Source organism: Excalfactoria chinensis, chromosome 25 (genome assembly GCF_039878825.1).
Source record: "Excalfactoria chinensis isolate bCotChi1 chromosome 25, bCotChi1.hap2, whole genome shotgun sequence".
Taxonomy (NCBI): Eukaryota; Metazoa; Chordata; class Aves; order Galliformes; family Phasianidae; genus Excalfactoria; species Excalfactoria chinensis.
In genome coordinates, this window is record NC_092849.1 from 1,116,604 (window position 1) to 1,144,355 (window position 27,752).

At 41.4% G+C, this 27,752-nt stretch overlaps 1 protein-coding gene across 4 annotated transcripts in view; it reads right to left on the reverse strand.

The window, feature by feature from the left end:
* Positions 1-27,752, reverse strand: part of UNC5D (unc-5 netrin receptor D) — a 92,445-nt gene that overhangs the window by 20,192 nt on the left and 44,501 nt on the right. For 3 of the 4 annotated variants that reach the window (XM_072357004.1, XM_072357001.1, XM_072357003.1), the window contains exons 2-8: positions 27,399-27,617; positions 21,723-21,866; positions 21,546-21,649; positions 6,866-7,046; positions 6,377-6,544; positions 5,262-5,426; positions 2,649-2,681 (exon numbers count right to left, since the gene is read on the reverse strand). In XM_072357004.1, the coding sequence (XP_072213105.1) occupies positions 2,649-2,681; positions 5,262-5,426; positions 6,377-6,544; positions 6,866-7,046; positions 21,546-21,649; positions 21,723-21,866; positions 27,399-27,552 (949 nt within the window). In that variant the 5' untranslated portion in view covers positions 27,553-27,617. The remainder of the gene's footprint in view (positions 1-2,648; positions 2,682-5,261; positions 5,427-6,376; positions 6,545-6,865; positions 7,047-21,545; positions 21,650-21,722; positions 21,867-27,398; positions 27,618-27,752) is intronic. The other variant, XM_072357002.1, reaches the window with a different exon arrangement.

Below are 27,752 nucleotides of genomic sequence, written 5' to 3' on the forward strand. Positions count from 1 at the left end.
GAGTCAGAGAACTTTATTTTAGCTCAACTTTTAAAATGAACATGAAACCACAAACCACTGAAGTGAAGGAAATTATGACCTATGGGCAGCACTTGAAAAGCCGGTGTTTGTGGCTCACCAGTTTCCTACATAAACTACATGGCTGACAACAACGCAAAGCTGAACTTCCTGGGAAGGCACAGCAGCTGCCAAATGCAATCATCAAGTTCAACTGTACTCTAACACAAGTAAAAATGCCATATGAATTGCAGCAGCAAGGAAACCGAGTAGGAAAACACTGCTCTAAGTAGGCTGAGGCACATAGAGATGTGCTGTTCTCAAATAACCTTGTACTGAAAAACGTTCCAATTTTTAACATATTTGCAATCTGCTGAAAAGGAAAACGACAACAAAAAACATCACTGAGCTTTAGTTTGTGCAAATATCAGCTTCCAGGAGACATCCATCCACTGCGGCCTCTCACGACAAGTAATCACAACTGAGAAACCTTGGAAGTAAACAGCTCAGATCCAAATTCACAATTACAACACGCTTCTTTCCTAATGAATTACTGGGAAAAAGATATCTTTGTTTTTCCCCGCAGCATTTTGCACTTTTTAAATTGCAGAAAGTAAGCTTTTAGCTGGCAATGGAAACGTATCAGACTAACAAAGGGAGTTGCCTCTACTCTCTTATTTCAGATGGAAAATGTAAACGCAAGAAGAGCAGGACACAAAGGGAGACCCTGGAAATACCTCAAACCAAGACTACTTGAATCCCAATCCAGTGCTTCAGTCACACAGTGCTTTACCTCCATTTTATTCTCTAGCATCACGCACAGAAATTATTTATGTTTCTATCCCTCCAACTTTCTATTACCAATCTATTTTGTTGTTACAGGGAATTAACTGCGATACTCCACCACCAACTTGACCAATGATGGGTTAAAGAACTGCATCCTCCCAGCCCCGAGGAGGTGGTGACTGCTGCAAAGGGCTTCAACTTTCACACATTTCAGTTACAGGGCACATGTTTGTGGTAATCGCAGCCTATATTTCACTCCACCTCCTGACACTGTTAGACAACATTTATTGAAAGCACATTTGATGGTAATGAAGTTTCTATTAACTATGATTAAGTTTCCTACAGCACCTGAAGATAATTTAAGATGTGCAGGAGCAGAAAATGAAACATTTGGTTTAGTACATTAGGAAATGTAATTGATTAAATTATCTCATTTACAATAAGTGCTTTCCAGGAGATATGCAAAGCATGTATTTCCCCCGGTCTCCCATTAGAGTTTGCTAGGAGATGGGAAAGATTCTTTTGGCTTCCTATCCTCCCTTATTTTCCACCTCTCTTACTTTGGATGCCCCTTAGCAACTTGAAATCCATTGCTTCACACAGCTAGACCCTGAGAGTAAGAACCAAAAGTCAGAGCATAATGTAAAGGCTAGTTAGTAGAACAGGTTGTTTCTCAATTATCTTCATAATTGACTTTGATTTTGCATCAGCGATGATTCATGTAGTCTTAAATGAAGTTCCTGTTTCACTGAATAGCAGCAAGCTGTACGACATGTTTCTAACCCCACAGCTAAAGAAACCATTTAATTCTCCAAGGAACCTTATGTGCTAAAATCAATGCCATTAAGGTTCTGTTTTTTTTTAAATAAATCAGAAATTAAAGCAATTTAACTAATGCTCTTTCAAGATTCTCTAATTAAATGGGAACAGCACGGATATACAAAAATGTGTCAGTTGCATTCAACAGATGGGTTGGTGCGACCCAGCAGGAGGCAGCTCCAGGAACACAGACATGGGATGCACCTCTGATGAAATCCCAAATAATGGGATCCCTGTAGCAAACAAACAACTCATATACATCATAGAAGGATCTCTCTTTAAAGAACATGCAAACAATTGAACCCACTACATTGGATGCACAGGAGAAATGAGATTCTTCCACTAAGACCTTCAAAGGAGTAAAGCAAAAAATGTATTTATTAACCTATTTATTTACTAGTCAAAATTCAAAGCAATCTGGTTGAAAATTAAGCAGTGAGTAATCCTCAAAACGTTGTGTAAGGTTTATAAGAGAAAAGAAACAGCTTTAAAAGAGGACAGGCCTCATGGAGGTTGTGGCTTTGATGGAAGGGCGCCTTCTCTTTTAATGAAATCTTTCAATTAATCAATCCAAATCAAAGGCACAACTCTTATTTTAACTAAAATTCCACTGAAATTAATGGAAAACTGAGAAACAACGCAGGATAGGAGCTCCTGAAAAGCATTATACAAATGATAAGTAGTAAAGCACACAAACACCCTTCACCAGTGATAAATTGAGTGAGCAGAGCTAGTAGTGGAGACAGACTGGAACCAAGAAGGCCAAACTCCTATATTACCTTATTAGTTTCCCCCTAATCACAAGACCTCAAGAGATTGATGTGAAGATACGCAGGGCTCAGCAAGACACAAAATTACTGAAGAACAGTCACTCCTTTTATAGTTAGCCCAAAAGCTATGATCACCAGGCTGCTAAAAAGATGCTTTCAGTAGATATGAAAGCCTTTCATATAACCTTCAGCTGTATTCAGTTTCTAAACAAATAAAACAGAATGGCAGAGAAGATGAGAAAAATCATATTTACAAGAGGAAAGAAAATAACTTACTTTGGGATTTTATTTCATGAAGAGGTTTTTTATCTAGAGAAAGAAAGAGACAGAGAGAGAAAGAGAGAGAGAGAAAGTTGCACTTAATAAATTTACATGGAGCATATCTATTTCCTGCATCGCGTCTGTCTGGCTCTATAAATGAAACATTTTCTCTGTGTTAGCTGACAATATGAATATTTTACACTGTCCATATTTTTTTTCCCTTCATCTTCTTTTTCTAAATCTCTTGCAGGAAGTCCTTTTGCAGTCATTTCTCACTTGGTTAATTTGAGTATTTGTTAGCTTTTTTTTTTTTGGATGCTCTTATTTAGAACACAACGCGTCCAACAAGGAAGTTCAATACATGGAAATGGATCACTTGACAGTTCAGTTATGATTTCTTTGTATGCTTGATATATTAAAAAGTTAGTGGCATTTTGAAAATGTATTATCCTCAATACATCCAATATACTCATATTTGTGTCTCTATTAAATACACAAAACTATTGACCCCTACACGTGTATAAAAATAACACACAGAACCAATGCACTACTTGAATGTGTAAGCATGTATTTACAGATGTTAAATTAACTTTATCAAGCTGAGGTTTTACACCAGTAAAATGTGGACTGAGCTATCTGGATCCATCCATGACCAATCAAAAACCAAAGCAAGAATCAGGAAAAAAGCAACATTCCTGGGACTGAAAGGATGCCTTCTTTCTGTTACTCCCAGCCTCTCTGGCCAGGGACTGAAGAAGGGATAACCTGAGAATGCAGAGCCCCCAGTTTATGGCTGTTTCATTCATTGACTCCAGGTCAGAAAATTCATGCTGGGGATTAGAACTGAACTGTTCTGCATGTTCCGTACAGGGCCACATATCTCCAGCATCTTATGTTCTTCCCTTTACTTTCATTAGACTTCATCCTCGTTAACCAGAGGAATGTTTCATTTCTATTTTTGCCTCATGAAAGGAACAAAGTTAACAAGTTGTGCCTGATAAATAACCTCCCAGAGATTAGTTATCTGAAGCACTGCACTGCATTTCCTTTGCAATTCCCAGTGGGATGAAAAGCAGAGAAGGAAAGAAACGTATCGGAAGATGAGCAGGGGAAAAGAATTCAAAAAATAGGGTAATTGCATCAATTCCTATTAGCTGAGAAAGCAATTATGCTCCTAAAAATAATTTGACACCAGTATATGTATACAGCACGACCCATAAAGGAGGAATGGTATCATGCTCTAAGATGAAAGAAATGAGACATTTAATACTTCAATCTAATTGAATGCACATGGAAATTTCAGAGCCAGCTCGTTCTCTCTGCTACTGCCCAGCAAAAGGAGGAGCAACAGCTTCTGTGTCACAGGGCTTTGGCTTCCTCTTATGCTGTTCAAATCCCAGTGAAAGTCTGATGTGTATAAATACTGAGAAGGTTCTCAACACCAAATTACTGTGGATTGGTACCAGGCTTGTGAGTGGAACTCCAAGCACTATGTCCTTTTTCCTCTACCTGCAGTAACACGGATAGAGATTTGACCAGTGCGTGAAACCTTTGTTCACTCAAAAAGCTTCAGAGACTTTTGTCCTAAAATACTTGCTGAAAATTCACTTCTGAATCAGCATTAAATAGAAGAGCTGGTCCTTGAAAGAGAGCTGCCTAGCATAGCGCAGACCCACTGCACTTCTGTAACATCAGAGAGCAACTGGAGCTGATACTGAAGTTATAACACTGCAGAGGCTGACAGAGGGGCATTCCAAACCTGCCTGGATGAGCTCAGAAGCAGAGAAGCTGAGCTGGAGAAGCTGTCAGGAAAAGCCTGTGTTTCTGATACCATAGCAGTGCCCAGAGGCCTGGTCTGTATCTGAAACAAACTGTGCTACAAGGACTCAGGGAGTTTCAGTGACTGCTGCCACAGAATGAAGCCTGCTCTGTCAGGTAAAATGTAAATCATCCATCTCAGTGCTTAACAAGCATGGCTTTTCCTCAGGCCATATGCTCCTTTCAGGTTACCAGAATGAGCATAATGCCATATTTGTTCCTTTGCCCCTAAAGCATAAGCACAGCATAGCACAGGAACGCAGAATTGACATGCAACCACACAACATGCAAGGATATCACCCCCAAAGAAGAACAGGTGGTCTTCACCACCTTGCAGCATCATTAAGTCCTTCCTTGGAAGCATGACCTAAACAGGACCTCCTTTGATTAATGAGATGCCTTCCATAAACTTAAGAAGGGCAAATCCTGTTCCAGGGAATGAAGTAGCTGTGAAGTAGGTTTGCCTTTGTTTATTACTTGCAAGATACTGGAAGTCAACTTTGACCCAAACCAGCAGCTCTTGCACCAAAGCACATTCACACTGGTGCTTTGCCAATTTCCTTGCATGAACAAGTAGGGAGCTCAGGAGTACTTTCTATGAAATATGTTGCAGCAGATGGTCATAATTACACATCGCAGAAAACCTTTACTTGTATTTTCAGTCATCTGGTAATGAATAGGTAAAGTACATGCTACAAAATACAGCGAAACCACCCACAGGAGCTCTGCTGACACAGATGTGAGGCAGATCCACCACAGTACCCTCATTTTCTAACCGCGTTGGGCCACGGAGCACAAACTGTTACCCACCTTGAATGCAAAGCCCTTCGGTGCAGTTCTCTGACTCCTGGCTCAGGCCCTCGCAGTACTTTCCTCCATTTCGTGGAGCTGGTGCAATACATTCCCGAACCCTCAAATGCTCACACTCCGGGCTGCACACAGACCATTCACTCCACACCTCCCAGTTTCCATCCACTGAATGGAGAGGGGGGAAAAAAAAAGGCAAATGTTATTGCTTACCAAAGTGGTGTAGTCCCGACTTCCCTACAAAGAAAACTTGTTTTATATCTCCCCTCAGGTCACACCAAGTAGAACACAAGGCTGTATTTATTTCTCAAGAGTTGTACAGCATCAGATGTGAAGTTAAAATGCAGCATTACAGCAGTGTACCGCCTTGAACGGGCAATGTAGAAGCTTTTAGAATAGCACCAGTGTGCAATACTCTGCAAATGTAGTCAATTAAAACTGCAGGAGGAAACGTTTCTGGTGCCACCTACCTATTAGCTTCTAACGCTTCAATGCCAATTCTGCCTTAAAACAGGCGGATGCAAAGAGGTTGCACATTAACCTACCAGAGAAACGATGCTGACATTGACACAAAAAGCACAGCCAGCCTTGCACATCTCCAACTAAAACCCTGTGCAACATGATGGATCAGTGTGGTGCTTTGCTGGCCGATATGTGGCTGTGCCTGACCCTGTCTCTAAAGAGAAGAGATTCCAGAGTCTCCATTTTTTCCTCATGCAGAAGATTGAAGAAAACTCAAATTAACACAGAGACAAGTATAGAAAATATCATTATTTTAAATGCCAATTCAGAACACGTAACAGAAACTCCAAAGCTAGAAGGGAGATTTGCTAAAAGCCAAAGGGGCTGCTGCTATGACCAAAGGCAAACAAGATCTTCAAACCTGAATGCATACAATCCTACTAAATTTCCTTAGCAACACTTGTGAAGCAGAGATGCCAAAATTAGGTAAAGGCAGCTCTGTTCACTTGCAACAAATGCAAGTGTCTCTTTTTGTTTTGTTTCTTTTAACCTCAGTAGGCTTGTAAAAGCACAACAGTCTACCAAGCAGAAGGAAAAAAGGTCTAGCTGAAGTGTGCAATTTAAAGTGATTCCTTACAGGACTCTGCATGTCTCACCAGGGCAAAGAGAAGTGCAGGTGATCTTCTGCACAGACATTCCTTCGCAGAACGCCCCTCCATTGAGCGGGGCAGGGTTGGTGCAGGTCCGTGATCGCTTCTGCCAGCCCCGACCGCACCGTGCGTTGCAGTTGGACCACTCGGTCCATGATGACCAGCCGCCGTTAACTGTAACATAGAACTGTGGTTGAGGTGCTGCAAGGTGCTCTAAGAGACACTAAACAACAAATCTGCTCAGATCACTTCATTCATAAGCAGAATTAGCTCATTGGTATATGGGATGAGGACTCTTAGTACTGACTGGGAACCTTCCATCACAAACAGGAAAGTCATCATTCCAACCACTGTAACAAATAAATACAAGAGGAGTGAGATCAGCCATTTGATTTAGAACCAGTTGTGCGTTAAAAATACAACTGCAGGATGTAAAAGTACAGACTTCAAGATTTTCCATAATTATCAATATATGATGATTGCATTTCCACCAACCATAAACCACAACTGTAGCAGACATGCTCCTCCTCTTGGCAACAATGTTGGCAGCCATGCAGGTATAGTTCCCAGAGTCGGACAGACGCGCCTGACGGATGATCAGGTTGTGGTCTGCTCTGGTGTCAATGTTCTCATCCAGGTTGGAATCTATGGGCTCCTCATTCTTCAGCCATTCCACCTGGAAAGGGAGGGAGGGAGGTAGAAAACATAACGTGATGTATGAAAATATGGAAGCAGGAAGTCCACAAAGTTATTTTTCAATGACTTCATTAATAAATGGTACTTTACTCTTTATCATAAACAGCGGAATAGAAGTAAGGTAGGATGAGATTCCCAACAAGGCAGGCATTCACAAGGTCAAGGAAAGAAAACAGTCCTTAACTGAAGAGCCTGGAGCTAATTAGGAAAGACGCAGCAATTGAAATGCTGAATTGACAAATAAAGAAAGAGCAAAAAGAAAATGGCAGAGAGCTGGTTTAGACTCTTAAGGACATGGGTTATAAAGAAAAAGATACTATGTCTGTTCTACGTGGAAAAAAGGAAGGAAAGATGAGGAAGAAGAGGATGGGGAAAGAAGAGAACAGTTAATCACAGTTACCTTGCAGAACACAGCACTTCACATGTTCAATCCATTGGACAGTGATCAGTTAAACTTCATACTACATAAGCTCGATATCAATCTAAGCAGTGACATTCACCATTCAAATAATTCACAATTAAAGCTCACAAACTGCAAACACACTGACTCAATTTAAATAAACACTACTAAGAGAACATTAGCGTTTGTTTTCAAGGCACATAAATACCATGAAACACTGTGTACAATATACTGCAGCACATCTCTAGTTCACTAACCAGCACATTTCTGAGCAGACTCAGAACTGTCCACAAGGCATTGCTTTATTTGAAACATCTGAACCAAATATTGAAGGTAAGGTAAGCTGCTGTAACACAACTGAAAAATTAAAATAGAAGCAGAATCTACTGGAAGACTGAACAAATGTGACTCACTTCCATAGCTATTCCAGACCTGAAGGAGTTATGGCCGTACCCTGAAGTTGAATAAAAACACCCTTCAGATGAATAAATTCATTTGGGAACTTGCAGAAGGACCTGTAACTTTGTGGTAACGAGCTTACGGATTTGCTAGCTACAGACGTTCATTAGCACACTGTTCTGTGCAGATGGCCTCCAATTTGTAGACTGTCCCATTTATAAACAAATCAGCAAAAGCTGACCATCAAAGCCAATTAGAATTCAAGCCAGACAGCAGGTTTCCCTTCCAGTAGCATCAGCCATTTGGTAGCTGGGACCTGTCCACTGCTTCTCACATCTGGGGCAGCTCACATTGGGGGCTTCCCTTGACATGAGCTGGGCTTTGTGGTACTGTTGCCTTACACAGTGACACTGGGAGTAAATAAAGGGATTATTTTACTCACCTGTCAAAAGAAGCATGAGCTGAGTATGAGGCGTGTTACACATTTCAGGCAGAAAGCAGATTTTTGCTCAATATACTCTTTTCTCAACGTGCAATTAGGCAAAAAACACAACAAAACCAGAAAACTACCATCAGAGCTTCCAGTAAGCATGTAAGATGTTTGTTTCCAGTTCTATGTTCTTATAGAGCTTTTCCAGGAGAGAATGAATCCTGATCCATTCTGCAACGCTTGGTGGATGAAAAATGTTTACGTTAACGTAAAGCATTTAAAAGAATGATGTTAACCGTGAAGGGAGAACATTAAACAGACAGAATATAAACGTGGAGGCGTTGAGAGATGTGCGATCAAAAGCAATCTGTAAACAGGGGCATGCATTGCCTTTTGCTTCTTATCTGGAGGCCTGATGACACTGTGAATACACATCTCTAATTCCAGCACTCAAAAAGAAAAAGAGTGCTTCGACCTCAGCAGATGAATGCCTTCAAAGATGGAAAACCAAGAGATGAGAAAAATCTGATAACTGTAAAGGCCTGACGATGCCAGCAGGTTGCTGATACTTGCAGTGGTGCAGCCATTTCATCACACAAACATATGCAGAACCAACACACAAAATAATCAAGCAAAATAAAGGCAACAAAGGAAGTTACTGCATCTTCGTATTGAAATGAGGTACGTGGGCTGAACTACCAACCTGTCATCTCTGAACTGCAGACTTGGAACCCATTGGTATTTAACTTGCCTCAATTTTCCACCAGTGGAGGTCATACAGTTGCTCATAACATTCCAAAATACATTTCTTTCTAAGCATTAGCCTGTCTCGGGGCCTTACGTGTTTATATCTTGAACTAGACTTCAGGTGCCTGTCTATAACTGCTTATAAAAACATCTCTTTTTCTTTTTGCCTCCTGAAATAGATCTGCTCAGAACTCAAACACTGTCATCAATTAGTAACAAAGGCTAATCATGTAATGATCTACTGAAGAAGTGCAGGGGCAGATATGGATTAATTCAGCTACTGCGTATTGGGTGGCAGCAGATGAATTAGCATAATCATAAATTATTCTAATTACAGAAAGCAATTATCAAAGACCAGCTTACAGTCCTATAAAAATGAAATCAGTTAAGTACACCAAATCCCAGGTAGGTTACCATGGGAGTTAATGAAACCTTTCTTATTCCTGTATTTTTTCAAAAGTTAAGCTGATCACAACTCATCTGTATTTCTCTCTATTGCAGAGAGTACATAAAAGCCTGATAGCTCCACATCACAGGAACACTCAGGTTGCTGCAGGTGATGGGAGTCTTACTGCGCTATATGAAATATAAACACAGAATGTATATCATCCTCATTGATAGATATATCCGTACAGCTTCTATGGGAACACCTCTTTCCAGCTGCCTCCTAGCAAGTCCCAATGCTCTGGGGGTATCCATGAAACTATTGGTGGGAGCAGAACCACAGCTGAGTTTGAGACTGTAGGTTGCTCGCTCCTTTAAAGCTGCCCATCAGTGGGCTACAGCTGTGGCTTCTATGGGAGTATAACATTACACAGTTCTTATTTACATTAATAGAAACTGCTTGCTTTTGTTGTTGTTTCTAATACCCAACTTAACAGTTAAACCTTGGAGAAAAGGCAGTAGATGAGAAGCATCTCATGGCATGATTTGGTGCCTTAAGGCTTCTTCATCACCTGCTGCAATTGAAGCATCCCAAGAGCCAGCTGGCTGCCCATCACTGCATCTTCTCTTCTTTTTAGGGTATCTTGCTTGGGAATACAAAGAGACTTAACACCCAGAAGAAGCAATACAACTCAGGGATCTTTGGGCACACACGATAATTTTATAGGTCAGAAGACGAAAAACCTAAGTATTCCTGCCTGCAGATTATACTATCCTGCCCTTTAAACACAACATCTGACTTTCTCATGTGGTCAATAACCTGAGTACACATATATCAGACATAATATAGTTAGAATGTCAGCTCCTCTTGAAGAGAGAATCAATTGCTTTCTGTATGCTAGATAAATGCTTCATGATTTTAAGATGGGAAAAGGTCAACACCTGACTAAAGGCAGCACAAATGTTTTTTAGAGTGTAGACAGTTTACAGCTTTTCTTCAACAGGAGAATATAATGTGTTAGAAGTAAAGATGAATTCTTCTTTCCAAATAATTTTCTTTTAATAAAAAAGGTTTGCAATAGGTTCTCCTGCACATCAAGGTGAAGGGAAGGCCTGGAAGGCTTCCAACACTTTTCTTTGCTGACTCCAGAGCACACCTTGGGAGACTGCAGCACTAAGCTAGCATTGCTGTGGGTGAATATTCCTCCCCACAGTGATCAGCTCAGGCCTGTAGCTAGAAAAAACACTTTCTAACTTATCACTGATTTAGGTCTCATATTCCCAAACCTTTAAGAGCCTTACTAAAAATGGCTTTTACTGTGACCTTCAGTGTTTTATGGAAGGCAGTGAAATCCATTCCCTTCAAGACCGAGCTTGATCTAGCATGAAATTTATACTGCTAAAAATGCAAGTGTCTACCTTAGAAAACCTTCCTTGGCACTACAGTGAGAATGGATGAGGATAGACAGGGCAGTTTCTCTGCTAACAGTGATGCACTAAGATGGCAACAGATCTTTGATCTAGTTTGTTTTGCTTTCTACTTTAAAACTCACATAGATACAAAGGAGAAACCTCCCATCAGCATAAGCCATTGTGGGAGATTAATAACCACAAAAGCCCATTTGCAGGATCCAAGCAATTCACATCTACCTTCACGACCACATTCTATTTTATCAACACAATCAAAAAGCATTGATCTTCCTTGCAAGGAGCCTACCTGCAGAAACACACAGGCAGCAGCAGGTCAACTACCTGCTGAAGGTTTTTAAATTAATCCACCAAGAGAACACTGTTACCGGATCATTTAATCACAGTGCTGTCATGCTGTTCTGGTAAGCATATTTTTCCTTCATTAGGTTGAATATATAATCTCGTTACATGAATCTGACACACCGACCAACTCATAAATCAGCTTGCACTCTTGTTGGTAATGTGGCAACAGCACAGGAACCTTCTCTTTGAAGAGATGCTCTCAGTGGTTGCAAGAAACCTCAAGGGCAGTGTGCTGCTAATGCATTTCCTTTTGGCCTGTTTTGCTCCAGGTGCCTTGCAAAGAGGGTAAGCCTCAAACAAGCAAATGAAGTCCAGGGAGGCTGTCCTCCCATGCAGGCCAGACACCACTGCTGTCTTCTCTTGTGGAACCCACCCCCAGAGCCACATCTAATCTGCAATGAAGCAAACATTTCTCTTTGTGTGATTACAACCTCAACCAAAAACTGATATTGGTGAATAATCCAGGAGGGGGAAAAGGGCTCATGTGTCAGGGGGAGGTAAGAAAATAAACATCTATTTCATGTACGCTCTTGTGTAACTGTGATGCTAAAAATAACCAGCTTGTATGTGCTTCTCTACTTGTATTGCTAAAGACAAAGGTGAGCAATAGGTTGACTCAGACATGCTATTTTAAACCACTGTTAAGAACATACGTTGCTGAATGTACCATTGCTAATGATATCTTGTTTGATGGTTCAAAATAAAAGAATCAGAACTAGTAAGGCCAAAGCTTTTCTTTTTTCTAGATAACACAAAATCTAAGGACATATAGCAATCCACAGATGTTGTTTTACAAGCGTGATGCACAAAGTACGCGTTCCTCAGTGCTGTGATGTGGGATGCTTAAAAGGAAACAAAGAGCCCACAGCACTGATGCTGTGTTCACAATCACACTAAGCTTTTTTACCAGTCATTTTTGTAAGAGGTACCCTTCAGATACAACAACTTCCAGAATGTGATAACTGTGAGATATCTCTAAGAGAAACCCCTTTTTATCCACTAGTGAGCCCTCCTGGTTCTACAAGCTAAAGAACATATCTAAAACCCAACTCTCTCTATATGAAGAAATACCATTGTTAACAAACATGCTACTCATGCTGTGTCACTAAGCACAGCCAAGCAGACCTGCAACACAACTTACTATGTTAAATATACACCTATATGTTCAGAGTGGTAAAACATCGCTGGGACCTGTGATGTTATACAATATCAGTCTCACAATACTTCAGTGATACTCATTTCAGATGATAAAGTGACTAGCATGAGTATATTGCACCAGCAGAACCTGAATGGAGAGAACAATCGTTAGCTTAGACAAAAAGGTGTGTTGTGAGAAAGAAACACAACTAGAAAGCACAGTAACAAATGCAGCTGCTACTTTGAAGTCGTAAACCATTCAAGATACCTGCCAGGGGGAATTTTCTCATACCAGCTTAGCTGGATAGGTTGAATGTTTCAGCCTGCTAACAATCTTTTCACCTCTGAAACAGCACAACGTTCTGAGTACAGTAGCACGCAACATCTTATAGTCACTGTGTTGTTCTGCTTTCCTTTGATCTCATTGTGATAGACATCAAGGCTCAACTGCACTGGAACTACACACATCAACACATAACAAAAGGAAAACAATGTGTTTGCATTAGGACTGCATTCAGCACGTGTGTTAAGTGATGAGATTCAAGGAATAGAAATGCCTGGAAATACACAATTAGGAGATTTAGACAGAAACAGGGGAATGATCATTGGGGAACACACACATCTCCTTTGCTTGTGGAAGATGGATCAAAATATATGGGGGTTCCTGACTGCGGAGGGGAAGAGCTTCCTTTGATGTAAAAGGAAAATTCAGTTGCACAGTAGTCACAAAAAATAGGAAGGAAGAGCATCAGAGGCAGTGAAAACACTGCATGCACATGGGTTACACTTCATCACAAGACACGTTCTAGCAGATGATTTTTGAATCTGCACTGAAATGCAGTAGATATGGAAATATTCCACTCCAGAGGAATCTCACATTTTGCCTGCCCACCTCCCCCTTCCAATTACAGCACTAGTCACAACTGACAATAAACCAGCTGCTCTTGCTATGATTTTGAGAGTGCAATTTACCAAAATGGGCATTAATGTGAGTGGACGGAAAATTGCAAGTGCAGTCTGTTGTACTTCATGCAAGCTGTATCCACAACAGCATTATGTCCTAAATTCTAAGACAAGTTCTTGCAGCTATACCTCTTACCTGTTTCTGTAAGCATAAGAAGGTCTGGGAGACGCCCTCCTTCCAAGGGGCTCTTCCCTTCCCTGCTCTTCCTTTCACAGACATCCACTCCCTGAGCAAGAGATGCCATGCGAGTCCCAGTTGTCCATGTGAGATGGTCTTATCTTTGTAGATGTAGGTAAATAAAACACCAGTCGGGGGCAATAAGCATAGAAACAGGAGGGGGAATGGCTGTTTACAAGTGATAGGACGAGGGGGAATGGTTTTAAACTGAGACAGGGGAGGTTGAGGTTGGATCTTAGGAGGAGGTTGTTCACCCAGAGGGTAGTGACGCACTGGAACAGGTTGCCCAAGGAGGTTGTGGATGCCCCATCCCTGCAGGCTTTCAAGGCCAGGCTGGATGTGGCTCTGGGCAGCCTGGGCTGCTGGTTGGTGATGCAGCACATAGCAGAGGGTTTGAACAAGATGAGCATCGTGGCCCTTTTCAACCCAGGACATCCTATGATGATTCTAATAAGTCTTTTACCAAACAGGTCTGATCTTTCTGCTCACAGAAACATGCACTGTACTCAAGTTTCAAAATCCTTGTTAGGAATCTTTCAGACAGTTTTACCATTTATGATTATAAACATAATGATACAGCCTTATGTTCACGTCTAAACATTCAAATTGAACACATTTCTGAAAACAGTACCAGAAATATATTTACTGCTGCAAAACATTACCTCAAAAAAGAAAAGCCCCAGAGCGAAGGTCTTTAGAAAAAGGAATTACCTATTCAGAGGAACTCAATTCTGTTCAGGTCCTCTCACATTTCCCCCCCTCGTTCTAACATCTGTTTGCTTCAGCATTTCTGTTTCATGACCTCTGCCTGTTGCTCGTGGGCACACTGACATACTTAGAACACAAGTCAGACCTCAGAAGGAAAGAAAGCATGTTTTCTACAGGAGGAAAACACAGTACCAGCTCAGCTGCTTGCTTGAAATCCAGCACAGATACTCATTTTGGACAGCTATGAGAGCCTATAGAGATAAGCAGATCTTTTATGACAAGTAGCAATGCTCAACACATGAAAAGCATTCAGAGTTTCCCTACAAGAAGCTCAATTTTCTCTTAAGACTCAAGAGAAATGCTATTAACTCTGGTGCTTACAACAGAAGATGGTCAAAATCTCAAACCACACTGTATATGCAGAGGCCCAGCAGCCATCTCTGTGCAGCCCACACAGCACAGCCCCATCCGTTCCCTGGGCTACACCTTAACAGGATGCTGATCTGCGGGGTCAGCTGTGTGGAGCAGAAAAGTGGATAAGCATCAGAGGACAACAAGGCAAATGTTAGCAAAACGATTGAGTTAACAGTGTGGCTTCTCCATAACGTTTCAGGAGTTTGCAGTGTTCAAATAACATCCATTCCAACATTGAACTCAGTGACAAAACCTTTAAAAATGGAATTGTAACAAAGTAAATTGTGACTGACCTTTAAGTGTGGCTTCTCAGCCCTTCAGCCCCTCCAATTCCATCATTCTATGATTTGCAAACCCCAAAGGCTGCGATGCACTGAAACATCCACAGCCAACAAACCCCTCTATAACGTTTGCAATGGATTGAAGGAAAACCACCAGTATGCAAAACCACATCCTTTTTAATTCCCCACTTTTACAGAATAACAGTGAAATGTAAGGCTTTTCATTTTTACATACTGAGCAATAGCATTAAAGTGGTTCTTACAAGCGCTGATAATCAGAAGCCTTTTTTGCTTTTGAAAACTATCCTTTGTTTGAACATGGAAAGAGTGTGACTCCAGGCTCTGTGCATTACAACTGCTGTTGTAATACCTCAATCCATGATCTAGGTTACAGAATAATAATAATAATAATAAAAAAATCAACGTTCAGAGCATTGAAGATGAAGTGCTTCAGGGAAGAAAAAAGAAACACACCAAAAACTAGCAGAAAGATAACAAGGCAGCACTTGGCTCGCAGAGGTTGGGTGCTAAAGGGAAGGAATGAATACGGGACTTGAGCAAAGATGAAACAGCATATTAGGCAAACAGACCCTTTATTCTGTTTTTGTGTTGTCCGTGCATCTGTGGAACACAAAGGCTTAGAGAAGAGACTTTAATTGAGCAAGTGTTGTATAGAATAAGGGCCTGCAGTAGGAGGCCTATGAAGGACTGAACACAGATCAGTGTGCCGTGCATCACCCCCACTAACAGCACAGGTTTCCATCTCTGCCACAAGTAAAGTGCCATCCTAAAAACGTTGTTTTCTAAAACTTCCCCCTCCCATCTCCTGAAATTTATCAGCATTTTATGGTATAATTCATAAGCAGAAATTCCAGAGGGTATCTGTACCAAAACAAATCCTCCATTCAGAATCTGAAGGTCTCGCATCGATCAGCTGGCTTTGCAAACAAATTAGCAATAGGTTACATACACCTCATGGTATGTGTAGCATCTCGGAAGACCCTATTAGTGATTTGACTATCTTCCCTCCCTAGTTTGGAGTTCTGCTTCAGCCTGAAGATCTAAAGCTGAGACATCCATCCTGCAGAGCAGCAGTACGTGGGATGCACCCACTGAACCCTGTGTGTGTGTGTGTGTGTCTCCAGCACCTGCAGGGAAACACTCAGGAGCTCCGAAGTGTTGAAATCTATTTGTCACTGCTCACATTAAGAAATCAGGAATTTGCATAATTCCTTCATAAAGCAAAAAGAATTTGTTTCACCATTCTGAATACAACCATGCGTAATTTTGTCACGCCTAAGTTAAGTACTGAATTTCCTACTGCTCCCCATCATTTGATGATTTTAAGGAAATGGATGTTGGCAGTAGTTGCTGAAGTGAAATCAGTCTTTAAGAAGAGATGAATAATCACTGAGACACATCACGCATGTTGTGCTCAGTCTTAAACGTGAAACGTTTTTGGAGTCAAATGAAATGCACGTTTTGTTATTTGTAACCAACATGCCTTAAAAGAAAAGATTGATCTCTCAGACACAGGGTCGAAGATCTATAACAAACTACACGACGCGTGCTGTTTGCATTTAGTAATCATACTCTGTTCTGTGTAACTAGAAACAAGATTCATTGAAGACAATAATTCAGCAGCCTTTTTTGCCATAGTGTTTTACTACAATCCCATTATCCTGCCATATTACGTTTTACAGTATGCGTGCAAGTCCCATAAATACACAAAGCCTATGTAAAATAGGCAGCAATGACTCTCGCTGCTTTCTGAACTCTACAGCTTGTGAATTTGATGTGGGTTTCGCATTTGGTTGATGTGTTTGCAGCAGGACAGATGCTGCCCAGAAGAGATATTATTTTATATTTCCATTAAAAGCTCTAGCAGTAAATAAGCCATCAGAACTCATGCAGATATTCACTGGAACTTCTACAGCAGTCCATTAAAGTGTCAAAATCTGCGTTAAAAATTTGAAGAACTATCTGGATACAGCCCCATTTAAACCTTAAATATACATTTGGATATAAATGGTAAAGATATTGTAGAGTATTCTGCAGATCTCTGCAGGGCTCTCAAGACGAGTTCACACTCATCACCAACAGTTCAGCACAACAACAGATGCAGAAGGATCTGCAAGTCGTTGATACCCAAATATGAACTATTCAGAGATTTAATCTCACAAAGTATTCGCTTACTATAAAAGAGATTCGGAATAAATCTCAAGGCCAAATTCTGCTCCAATTGACTTTATCAGAGCTCCCCATCCAGCACTTCCAGTTGGGACTTGGCTCCCCAAGCTAACACCATATGCAACACAGAACCACAGCTCTGCCAGTTAGCAGCATAAGCACTGCAGCAATGCTCTGGCAAAGGTGAGCAGAATCCAGAAAGCAAAAGGGTTTGTTTGGTTTTCTTTATGTGAAAGCCTGCTGTTTAGAAATGCTGATCTCTAGTATCATGTTGGAAGACTCATTACTATTGTGCCCACACCCCAACACAGCCCCCTGACCATAACAGTGAAGAGAACTTAAAAACAGATGCCTGGAATGATTACTAGCAAAAACCAGCTACAAAGATATGTTTTAATTTGTTCCCACGCCCCAAATCCCACTCTCTTATGCACTGAGAAAGTAAAACATACAGAACAGAGATTTATCCTAAACTTCACTAAATGCATATTGACCAAGTCTTTTCCAGGCTCCAGTTCAACGACCATCACGGAGTGCAATGTCACCACCATCAAGAAGCAGACAGGAAAGAAATGCCATCAATGAACCAGAGAGGAGGCTGTAATTTATTCTGTTTGCTGACTCCAGGATCCTGTGGAAAGCACCAGAATCTATTAGTAATATTGATTCCAGATGCAGCCCAACTGGTACAGTCTTGCACAGAAGGACAGAATCAAGTTGTTCAATTCTTCATTATTTCACTTCTAAAGTAAATGAATGTGCTACTGGGAGGCACTGAGTCCAATGCTCAGTATGTTCTTAAAATTAATGAAAGAATATGGCAAGAGAAGAGGAAAACATTCAGGAATGACAGTTATGGATACTGACCAGCCAACATTATGGATGTGAAACCTTATCCAAGTTGCTTTATATAGTCACAACAGTAGGTATAAACAGATCACGTTAATAGTGTGGCTGTAATACACAGAAAGGAGCAGTAAACACGTTCTTCTTGAGGATGAGGGCTTAGCATCCATTTCAGAAACCTGCCTCTCCTTTGCTTTGCACTGATCTAAAGCCAAGACTTGTAAAACGAGAGCAATGGGGCTTAGGGACCTGGGTTTAACTCCTTTACATCTTCATAAACACACAAAGGGTTCTTTCTCACCAAACGTGGCAGCAGAGACCTGAGGCTGAGGTGGGTACCTGGCAGCTCCCAGAAACCACCAGCAGATGTGGGTTCATCAGCCTATCCAACTCCTGTGCTGCACCACAACTGCAGCACTGCACACACCCTGAGCTAAATGGAACCTCTGTTGCAGACAATTAATAAACACATCTATGGGGAGAATCTCTTGTGGGGATTGTGAGCCAGAGCTGTCTCTTCTCTGGGCCAACACTGCATCAATTGTGAAAGAAATGGCTCCGGTCCCATCCAGTCCGTGCCAGCAGAGATTGTTACATTTAAACCAACATTTGCCACAGCAGGGAACTATCAGATGCTCTACTTGAAAGGCCGGATTTTCTTTTTTTGTTTTGTTATTTAACTTGTAAATAAATAAATAAATGAGGTATTTATTTGGGTTGGTTGCTGATGCCTGCAAGCACAGCTGCTCACCAGCTCTGTTTTGCTTGCTATGCAAATGCATGAGAAGATGATTTCAAACCTTTCTGCAATATGCCTGGTGTCAGGATTTGGGTTTTCTTACTCATACTGCTGTGGCAATGTGCACAGAAGGCTGCACACTGCACTCAGCAACCTCCCAAAGCAGAACTTCCTTACGTTCCTCTACTTAAAAAGGAGCAAACTCTAGAGGTGAGCAACCTAGAAAAGGCAGCAGAGGCAGAAATACAGGCTGGTCTGTGGGGCTGACAGCAGCTACTTCTTGGGCCTGCACACTAACAGAAAGGTTGAGCATCCTAGTAGCAAGGTGCACTGATCTGGGTGCTCTAAAGAGCACAGAATGTGGTATTAATGCATGAATGTGCCTCCTGTGGCGCAGCGGTAGAATTCCCGTTTGCAACACCAGGGGGCCCGGGTTCGAATCCCCCCCTGTGGAGCAGGGGGTAGAAGTGCCGCTCTGCTACACAGAGGGCTCGAATCCCGGGAGTTGGACTCGATGATCTCTAAGGTCCCTTCCAACTCGCACAATACTATGATACTATGAATGTCCGTTAGTAGAAACAGTTGGGCACCTTCAATAGCAGTTCCATGCACGAGAGATGAACTTTGGCTCCATGAAGACAGTAATCACATTCTTGGAAAGAGAAAGCAGATTTAGTGAGATCCCTTTCTATATGTCTTTTACTTCAGACCCAGCTGACACAAGCAACTGCAATTTGCTGCTAAATGAGTCAAGACAGCACAGAGCATTTCTAAGCAGCATTAAATCCGGAGCTTGCCTCAGCAGGATTTGGAGCTCTTGATTCGTGCCTGTGTGACATTAAAGCTGAATTAGAATACTGCAATTCCTTATTTGTAATCCTCCTTGCTTGTTTGTTTTCCCTAATGTGTTATCTGTCTTAAAGACCATTTACAAGTGAACCGTGTGAACACACAGCATTGACGACGTTACATTGGCTCCTGTTAATAGTAAATTAATAAATAAGCCAGGTCTTATGTCATGTATAGTTTGGATACATTACAACCATAGAACCAAATCTTTAATCCATACTCTACTACCTCCTTTTTCATACACTGAAAGTAATAGTAATAAGAAACCTTAATCCAGATACTTTCACTGCTACCAATGATGAGATATTGAAGCCATATTAATTTTGGAACAGTGTAAAAGTAGAAATTTCTCTTAATAAAGCCAAACTTGATCTAAATGAATTCTCTCCGAAGTGCATCTCTGTGAGGTTTGGTCTTCATCACTCTCATCTCACCCCCAAAATAAAGAGAAAGATGTAATACTGAGGCACCATTGGCAGAAATGCTGCCCAGGAAGCTCTGCTATCAGCCATCACCACCCCAACTTCCTAATTCTTAAAGAGCTAATGACAGGATTTGGGAGATTAAGCCACAGCGTAGGACATTTTTATCCTTCAGTTTCACAATTCTACAGCACATTTAAGCAGCAGCAAAATAATTCCAGAAGTGAAGATTTATGTTGTTGATAATGGGGCAGGCTCACTGGAAATGATGGAGTTGAACTGAATTCCACCGCGAAGCATCTGTCCCTCACTGAGCTGCATGGTATGATTTGAGGTTTGGCTGCACCAGTCCTTCATCGCCATGGTCAGAAATAAATGGCTAGATTAATTTGTTCCTATGGCAGGCAGAGAACTGTGTGTTCTCTGGGGAAATAATGGCACTGCACTGTTGCGCTGGATGGATAGAATACAAACAATCTTCTCCAAAGGGTTCAAGGGACAGACATTGGCACAGTAACACAACTGGGGTGAGAGTCTCTTGTTCAATTTCCCCATACCACAGTTAGCATCTATTTTGCATCTACTGAATCCAACATGAGCCTCGTCCACAGTTACTTCAAGGCTGACCATCTAGGACTTCATCCAAGCTCTTCCACACCATTCACTTGTTGCCAGCCTGAGGTTTTACAGCATTCTATGTTTCTTGGTACCACACACACCCAACAATTATTAAGCAAATCTTATGGGCTCTCTCTGTTACTTCTTATCCACATACTTAACAGGGTAGGTTTCCCAATAACTTGAAAATACCAAATGAGTTTACAACATGGAGCTTACTGCCACAGACCAGAGCCATTACTCATTTGAGCACTTAATTATTTTCAGAAGACAGTTTACCTTGATGAGCAAAGAATTAGCCTTGAATCCTTTATGTGAAGCCTTTATATGAGATTTTATTCTCCAGAGCAAATACAACCTGTTACGATATACCGGCTTTATTAGTAGCAATAACAATTTTACCATCAGCATCAGTAAATCAGGGCTTTTTGAGAACTCTGCAATTTTCACCCATAGAAAAGCCTGAAATGCCAGTTTTTCATTCAATATCATTCCTCATTTTCCAGAAAGACAGATATTCTGCTTGATTGTTGACTGTAAAGCCAATATATCTAAAATTCTCAGTAAGAATTATACAGTGCTCATGATTTATTTTTCCTTAAATGGTCCAGTTCCAGCAAGGACAGCTTTCTGTGGACATTTAACCATGTATATGTTGAAACCCAGACAAATGCAGGTAATCAGCTCAGCAAACCATGCTTGAGTAGATATTCACCTATTTACTCAATAGGTAACAGGTGCCTGTTTACACACTGCTTGTTTCTTTGGATCTCAAAGAGCACACAAAGCATCTGAAAACTCTTTGCTCACCACCAAACATTGTATTTTTAGAAGCAGTAACAAAAGCAAAGCAACTCAAATCCCCCAAAATAGTCCATATGGAACAACACACATTGATCATCCCCACATAGAGCCCGGCTCACACACAGCCCCAACCTCTTGCAGATGGGAGCACTGCCATCAACACTGGGTCTGGTTGATGTCTCATGCAGGAAGCTCACCTCAGCAGCAGGGACACCCTCAGGGGGCCGGCAGTGCAGAACAATCATCCCTTCAATAGGAACCTCCTTCCCCTGGGGGTCTTGTTCAAAGTTTTTCCTTAAATCTGCGGAGTTGAATACAAGAATTCATTACAACTCCAACACATCCAAGAAGAGCAGAAGGTTTATTCTACTCACAAGCAATGCGGACGGACGCCTTCCTGCTCTTCGAGGTCCCCAGATGGCTCCATGCCACACACTGACACCAGTAATCTTCTGGCCCATGAAAGTCCTCCACCTGCTGCCTCGTCACATTGATGAACACCTCCCGAACCTTCAGGCCTGAAGGGGAAAGATATAGAAAATTAAGTGATACGAGCTGTCCTCCTTAGGCATAAAGCTGAGGTTAGCCGACGTTTTTCTTTTAATTAAACAATTCCATTTTTAATCAAGGCAAAGCTTTAATTACTTTGACAATAACATATTACCATTAATTAAATCCTAAAAGCTGAGTAGGTCATAATGCATCAAATGAAATGAATTACCCACCCACTGTGGCCTTTGCAAGAACATAACACTTCAGAAACCTTTTCTCTTGTGCCTTTTGTCACTCTGCATCCTATAACATACAGTGAAATTGTATTCCCATTTACCACACTCAGTGCACTTGAAACTCTTTCTGAAGTACCCTGGTGGGGCCCATCCATTACCCCAGTGAAGTCAAACAACCAGAACTATGCGTAAGTGATAGGAATTAAACAGGTTCATCTAAATAACTCTGAAAGGAATCCCATGGAATAATGAAGGCAAACCAGGAGTAACAATGGGAAAAGTCTCCTGCTGCCATCTCCAGAACTCCCCATACACAGCCAACATTCAGCAGCATTGCCCTTCAGAGCAGAAGATAACAAGAATGGAGGCTTTCTAAGCCAGACACCTTGTTTTACACACTTGCAATGTTTGTTATATCTGTATGTTAAATCTGTAACTACCTTTGTATGACAACGCTGGGGAGAGGAAATATAATCCAAATCACTGTTAAGAGGTATCAAGAATCACTTAGGAGAGCCAGTCAGAAAAACATTAATTTGAAAATTGAAGATATATATATAGATAGATAGATATAGATTTATATAGATAGATAGATATAGATTTATATATATATAGACAGATATAGATTGTTATATATATATATATATATAATATATATATATATAATGTCTACTACTTTCTTCCTTCTCTCCTTTGGTGCAGTCCCAAGGCACTTATTTCCCCTTCACTGGAAACGAATGAAAACTCAATCTTAAACTATTTCATGCCTGTGAATTTATAAAGCACCAAGAAGTTTCTAAACCTGAACTCCATCAAAATTGGCTTCCACTTAATCTCAGGCATCATTAACAAATGGCTGGGTTCTATGCTTTGGGAAGGCATCAGGAAGGAAGTCAGCCTGGTCCTCTGACAAACAAGAGTTGAGGCCACTGGGGATGCTCACTGGAGAGCAGTGGGGAAGGGCAGAGGAGCTTTAAGTGCTACAAAGCAGTACAACATTTTTGTTATGTTTCTAGCAATAGGCAAATTATTTCTTTTCATTTCTTGTCATATTTCCCAAGGACATCTTAAGGTACGGCCAAATCTCCAAGAGCTTCCTCAGTTGTCTTGAAGATCATTTTAGTAGCTCAAACATTTATCCACGTTATTACACTAAACACAGCTTTCCTGGTTGTTTCTGTTTGTGCTTTTGTTTTTACTATGTTGATGCACTTTTCAACAAAATTGTTTGCAAAAGTTTCCCTTTCTTTCCTGTAATGATGAAAACATCACTGGCAGAACCCAGCAGTTCTGTTGGAATCCCCCCCTCCCTGCTGACATGGGCTATAAGATGTACAATGAAACTGCACCATCCCAAAGTAAACACCCCAGGCTGCTCTGAGAGCAATGAATCCCCAAGTTTTCAGCCATACAACCTTCCTGTAGAGTGATGTTTATGGGTTGGTGACAAGAACAGCCACATTAAGTTCCATTAGAGACCCTTGGAGTCCTGGCGACATGACACAGCAGGTCCCAGTGGCTGAACATCTCTCATTCTGTCATGCTGGATAACACTGACAGACATATTTTACTGATACCGTACCCATGACAAATCAAGCTGCACACAATTCCTGGATGATTTCAAAGCTCCAGAGCCTCAAAAGCTCAAGTCTCCAAATCCAAGCTAATTTGTAGCCATGTCCAACGAGGTTACAACCCATCTACTTAAAGACTTCTTTGACAAGGATGAAAAACAATCAGTCCCTGACAAACAGTGACCTTTCTGAGATGGCTGTCTCCGGTCAGGGATCACTCACCCAGTGCTCAATTAGCTGATGCACACTGCTGTGCAGCCATGTACATCCCATCAGCCTGTGAGTCCGCACTGCCTACAAACAATGCTGCTCTATGCATTGCCTTGAAGGTGCAGTGGCCTGAACTTACTTACAGAGGTAAGAAGTTTACATGGCATCCTGCTGCAACCCAGTACCTCCCACGATCAGCTTATTCCCACCACAACCTCAAACAGCATCTTCCTGGGGAAAACCCACTCATCCCCTCACCAGCCATTAGCTCCTACCTCACTGACCGTTCCCCACCTGGTTATGATACACTCCATCTCTTCTCAGCACTCCCAATTTCTAAGATACTCAAGGAATTTTTGGAAGCAGTGAACAGAAATGAGGAGTTGAACTTCAAGTTATGCTGCTGCTGGTACAAGTGACAGAGCCTTTACTGATACCAACCTGGAAAATCATCATGGTATGGAAGAGCAGGAGCCATTTCTAGGCTCACTGATGCTGTTTAACACTGGACAGTCACCACTGAATAAAGCCATCTACAGATTTGGGTTTGTTAATGTAGAATGCTCTCCAGCCCAGCTCTTCCTTTCACAGACATGTTAATTAATATTAATTGATATATGTCAGCCTGAAGCAACACTTAACGAGCTTTGAATCAGGCAGCCAAACAGGGCATGATTTTGAGAGGTGCCGTGAGGAAGGGAGAAGCAGGACAGGAATTCAGCCCCTTGGACTCCCCTGCTTTGTCAACCTATGAAATGGATGCATCCGACATAACAGAATCAAGGTTGGAGGGGACCTCCAGAGGACATCCACGCTTTGGGGAAAGCTGTTTGTGTGTTGTCTATGGAGAAAGTACACCTATTTTCACTTATTTTAGAACCAACTGCAGAAAGCAAACCCACAGGGGAACAGAGGCATATATTCTTCATTTATCATCGCTGTATTTCACCAGCAGATATATTCACTCACCATCTGCGTCTCAAAAATGCCAGAGAAAACATTCATAGGAAATGACACAGAGGGAAAAAAAAATACCCAGGCAGATATAAACAGGCACATCATAAACAAGAACAACATTTTACCTGTAACTTGTATAACTCTAATAAGCACTGCAAGTCAACCCTTTAAATTATTGTGCAAATTATAACCATCATCTTTTGTTACACAGCACAGCCTTACAGAATATAAAATTATGACTGTGGTACTGAGATGCTAATAAGCTTTCTGCACCATTGGGTGGTTTAGCTGCAGATAGACTAATGTTGGCAGCAGATGAATAATTGCTCTCCATGTACTAAACATAACAGAGCTGCACAGAACTTCAGCATTTGTCAGCTTTATTTGTTTAAATGAGAAAAACGCTGACAGCAGTTATTGCTGTAATCCTTTTATTTATCAGACAAGGAAACTTGTGTTAGTTTAGTGGTCTGATCCTGCAGTAAGACCAAAGTTGAGATATTTGTAAACTAATTTGGAGGTGCAGTCCTCAACGTTCAGAAATTAAGAAAGAAAGAGAAGAAAAGCAGAAGGAAATACGTCAAACTATACCTATTATAATCTTATCACAGTAGGATCTATTAGCCCAGGCTCTTATTTTCTAAGCACACAGAGTGAACAAAGTTCCCCCGCTGCAATGCTTATGGAATGAACAAGAAAGGCAGACCATGCATCGCCATGCCCTTTTTGTAGCTCTGCTAAGGTAGAAGATGAAATAATTGAGTTTGTAACTGAGCAGTGGACCATGGCAGTGCATCCATCAGCCATGACACACGCTGCCTTACCTGCCCTGACCTCCTGCATCAGCAAAGCCACCAAAGCACAGACTGAGATGTAAACCATCAGCCCCATAGAACCCTTCGTAGACCCTCAGGCAGCCAGCTTGTGTCATCCCAACGTTTAACTACAAACCATACCGAGCTACAGAATTGATGCCCTTCCTCTCACATTGCTTCTATTCCTCAGGTTCACATATTGGCTCTTGTCACACGCACTCCATGCACAGCCTGGCTAAGAACTCACAGGCAGGGATTTGCAGAGATGTGCGTCTTCCTCACTTCTTTGTTTTTATTCTTCACTGCTATTCTACAATTCCTCTCCGGATTTCCATCACAAGTGGAAGGATGGAAAAGGGCAGCCCCATTTTCGTGCTGCATGACTTCCTTTTGGTGAACACACCGACACTCATTAACCAGAGGCACCACTTGTGCCATAAACTGAGTGCAGTTTCTCACAGATGGAGCCCACGCAGTGTGCAGAACATGGAGTGTTTGGTAGCAGAAATGTTTATTCCCCAGATTTGGCTCCAGAGATGAGAGGACTGTCAGAGTACTTGTTTATTCCCCTCAAAAAACCTCATGTCTGATGTTTATTGAAGGCAGAGGAAAGGTTCTGAAGCAGTCTGGGGATATGGATACACCCTGGGAGAGAACAGCATCCAGGCCTGTCCTTCACAGCTCACCCAACATAGCCATTCCTTGCACCTTCCTGCATGCTGAGGATCATCACGGCTGCTTTTAGAACACATTAACTATTGGGATCACGCCCGCGTGCAGACAGCAAACAATACTTTTAGTGCTAGCTCTGCCCTTGGGCTAAATTCAAATCTGCATCATTTATATTCCAGATCCCATTTGCTAAGCCTGTGCCTCCATGTCTCAAAACTCAATGTTACCGGGTGTTATTTAAAAGCAAAACAGAAAACCTACCACCTAATGTTGCTTCATCTTTTTTTATTCTATTATTAATCCAAGGCTTACAAAACATAATTGCAGTATTCACAAGACAGCTTTTCATTAACCATATGGAGGGAAAAACATTTAGGAACGACATTTCTTCTATATTGATTCAGCAGTGCCTTGAGAAGTAAAGGTTACGCCTATTAAATTCCTTTTGAAAAGGTAACTGTAGAAATTAGAACTCACCCAGATTAGCATTTACAAAAAGCTGTTAGGATGAAATTCCTTCAAGAATGTGTCACTTAAAGTGAATGCCAAACACCACTGTCACTTTAGGAGATGGTTCTTCCTTTTTTAAATGTGGAGGGTTTTTTTTTTCCCCTCTTAAAGAGGAATTTCTTGTATTGATGGAGAGGATGTTGTGCCTACGCTGCTATTTCCAACACGCGGAGTTGCCTAGCAATCGTGGAATTTAAAAAGAGGAGGAAAGCAATAACAAAACTGAATTGTGAAATTACAAGACAGCGCAGCATTAAATTGGTTTGCAATACTTATCAAGATGCTTCTAAATGAGAAAAGATAAAGGGTGTGCTGGAAGCATGATAAAAATCTGTTGATCGCTTTCAACTTTCTCCCTTCTTATTTCCCTTCCTTTAGTGAGACACTTTCACACAATAGATTCCTCCTGCTGAACTTTGTTACTTAGCAAACAACTATTCCTTCAGCTCAGTGCATCCTACAGCTCTCTGCCACAGAGCTGTGTTACACCCTCAGTTCTGTTTGTGCCTCTCACAATGCACTCTGCTATACACAGTGCTGACAGACACCACGTTGTCACACCTCCCCAAGGACACTGCCCTTACCTGTAGTCTCATCCATGCTTTCCTCCGACACGTGCTCGTTTTGGTGGACCCATTCACCGTTGCACTTGAAGAAAATCTGCATGGCTGGCATGGCTTTGCAGCGTAAGACGATGGGGTTGCTTTTGATAATGTAGGCATCATCTGGTTCCTCCATAAAGTGAGGCAGTGTTCCAGGAGCAGATGGGATGGACTCAGGAAGGGCTTCGCTGTTATCATTTCCTGAAAGGGGCAGAAAGGAAAACACATTTTATGTGTTGCTTTGTTTTTGGCTGCAAACCAAGCGTAAACCACCAAAAACGCGTATCTCATTAGAAACTACTTTTATTAAAGAACAACTTGGAGAATGCAATAGTT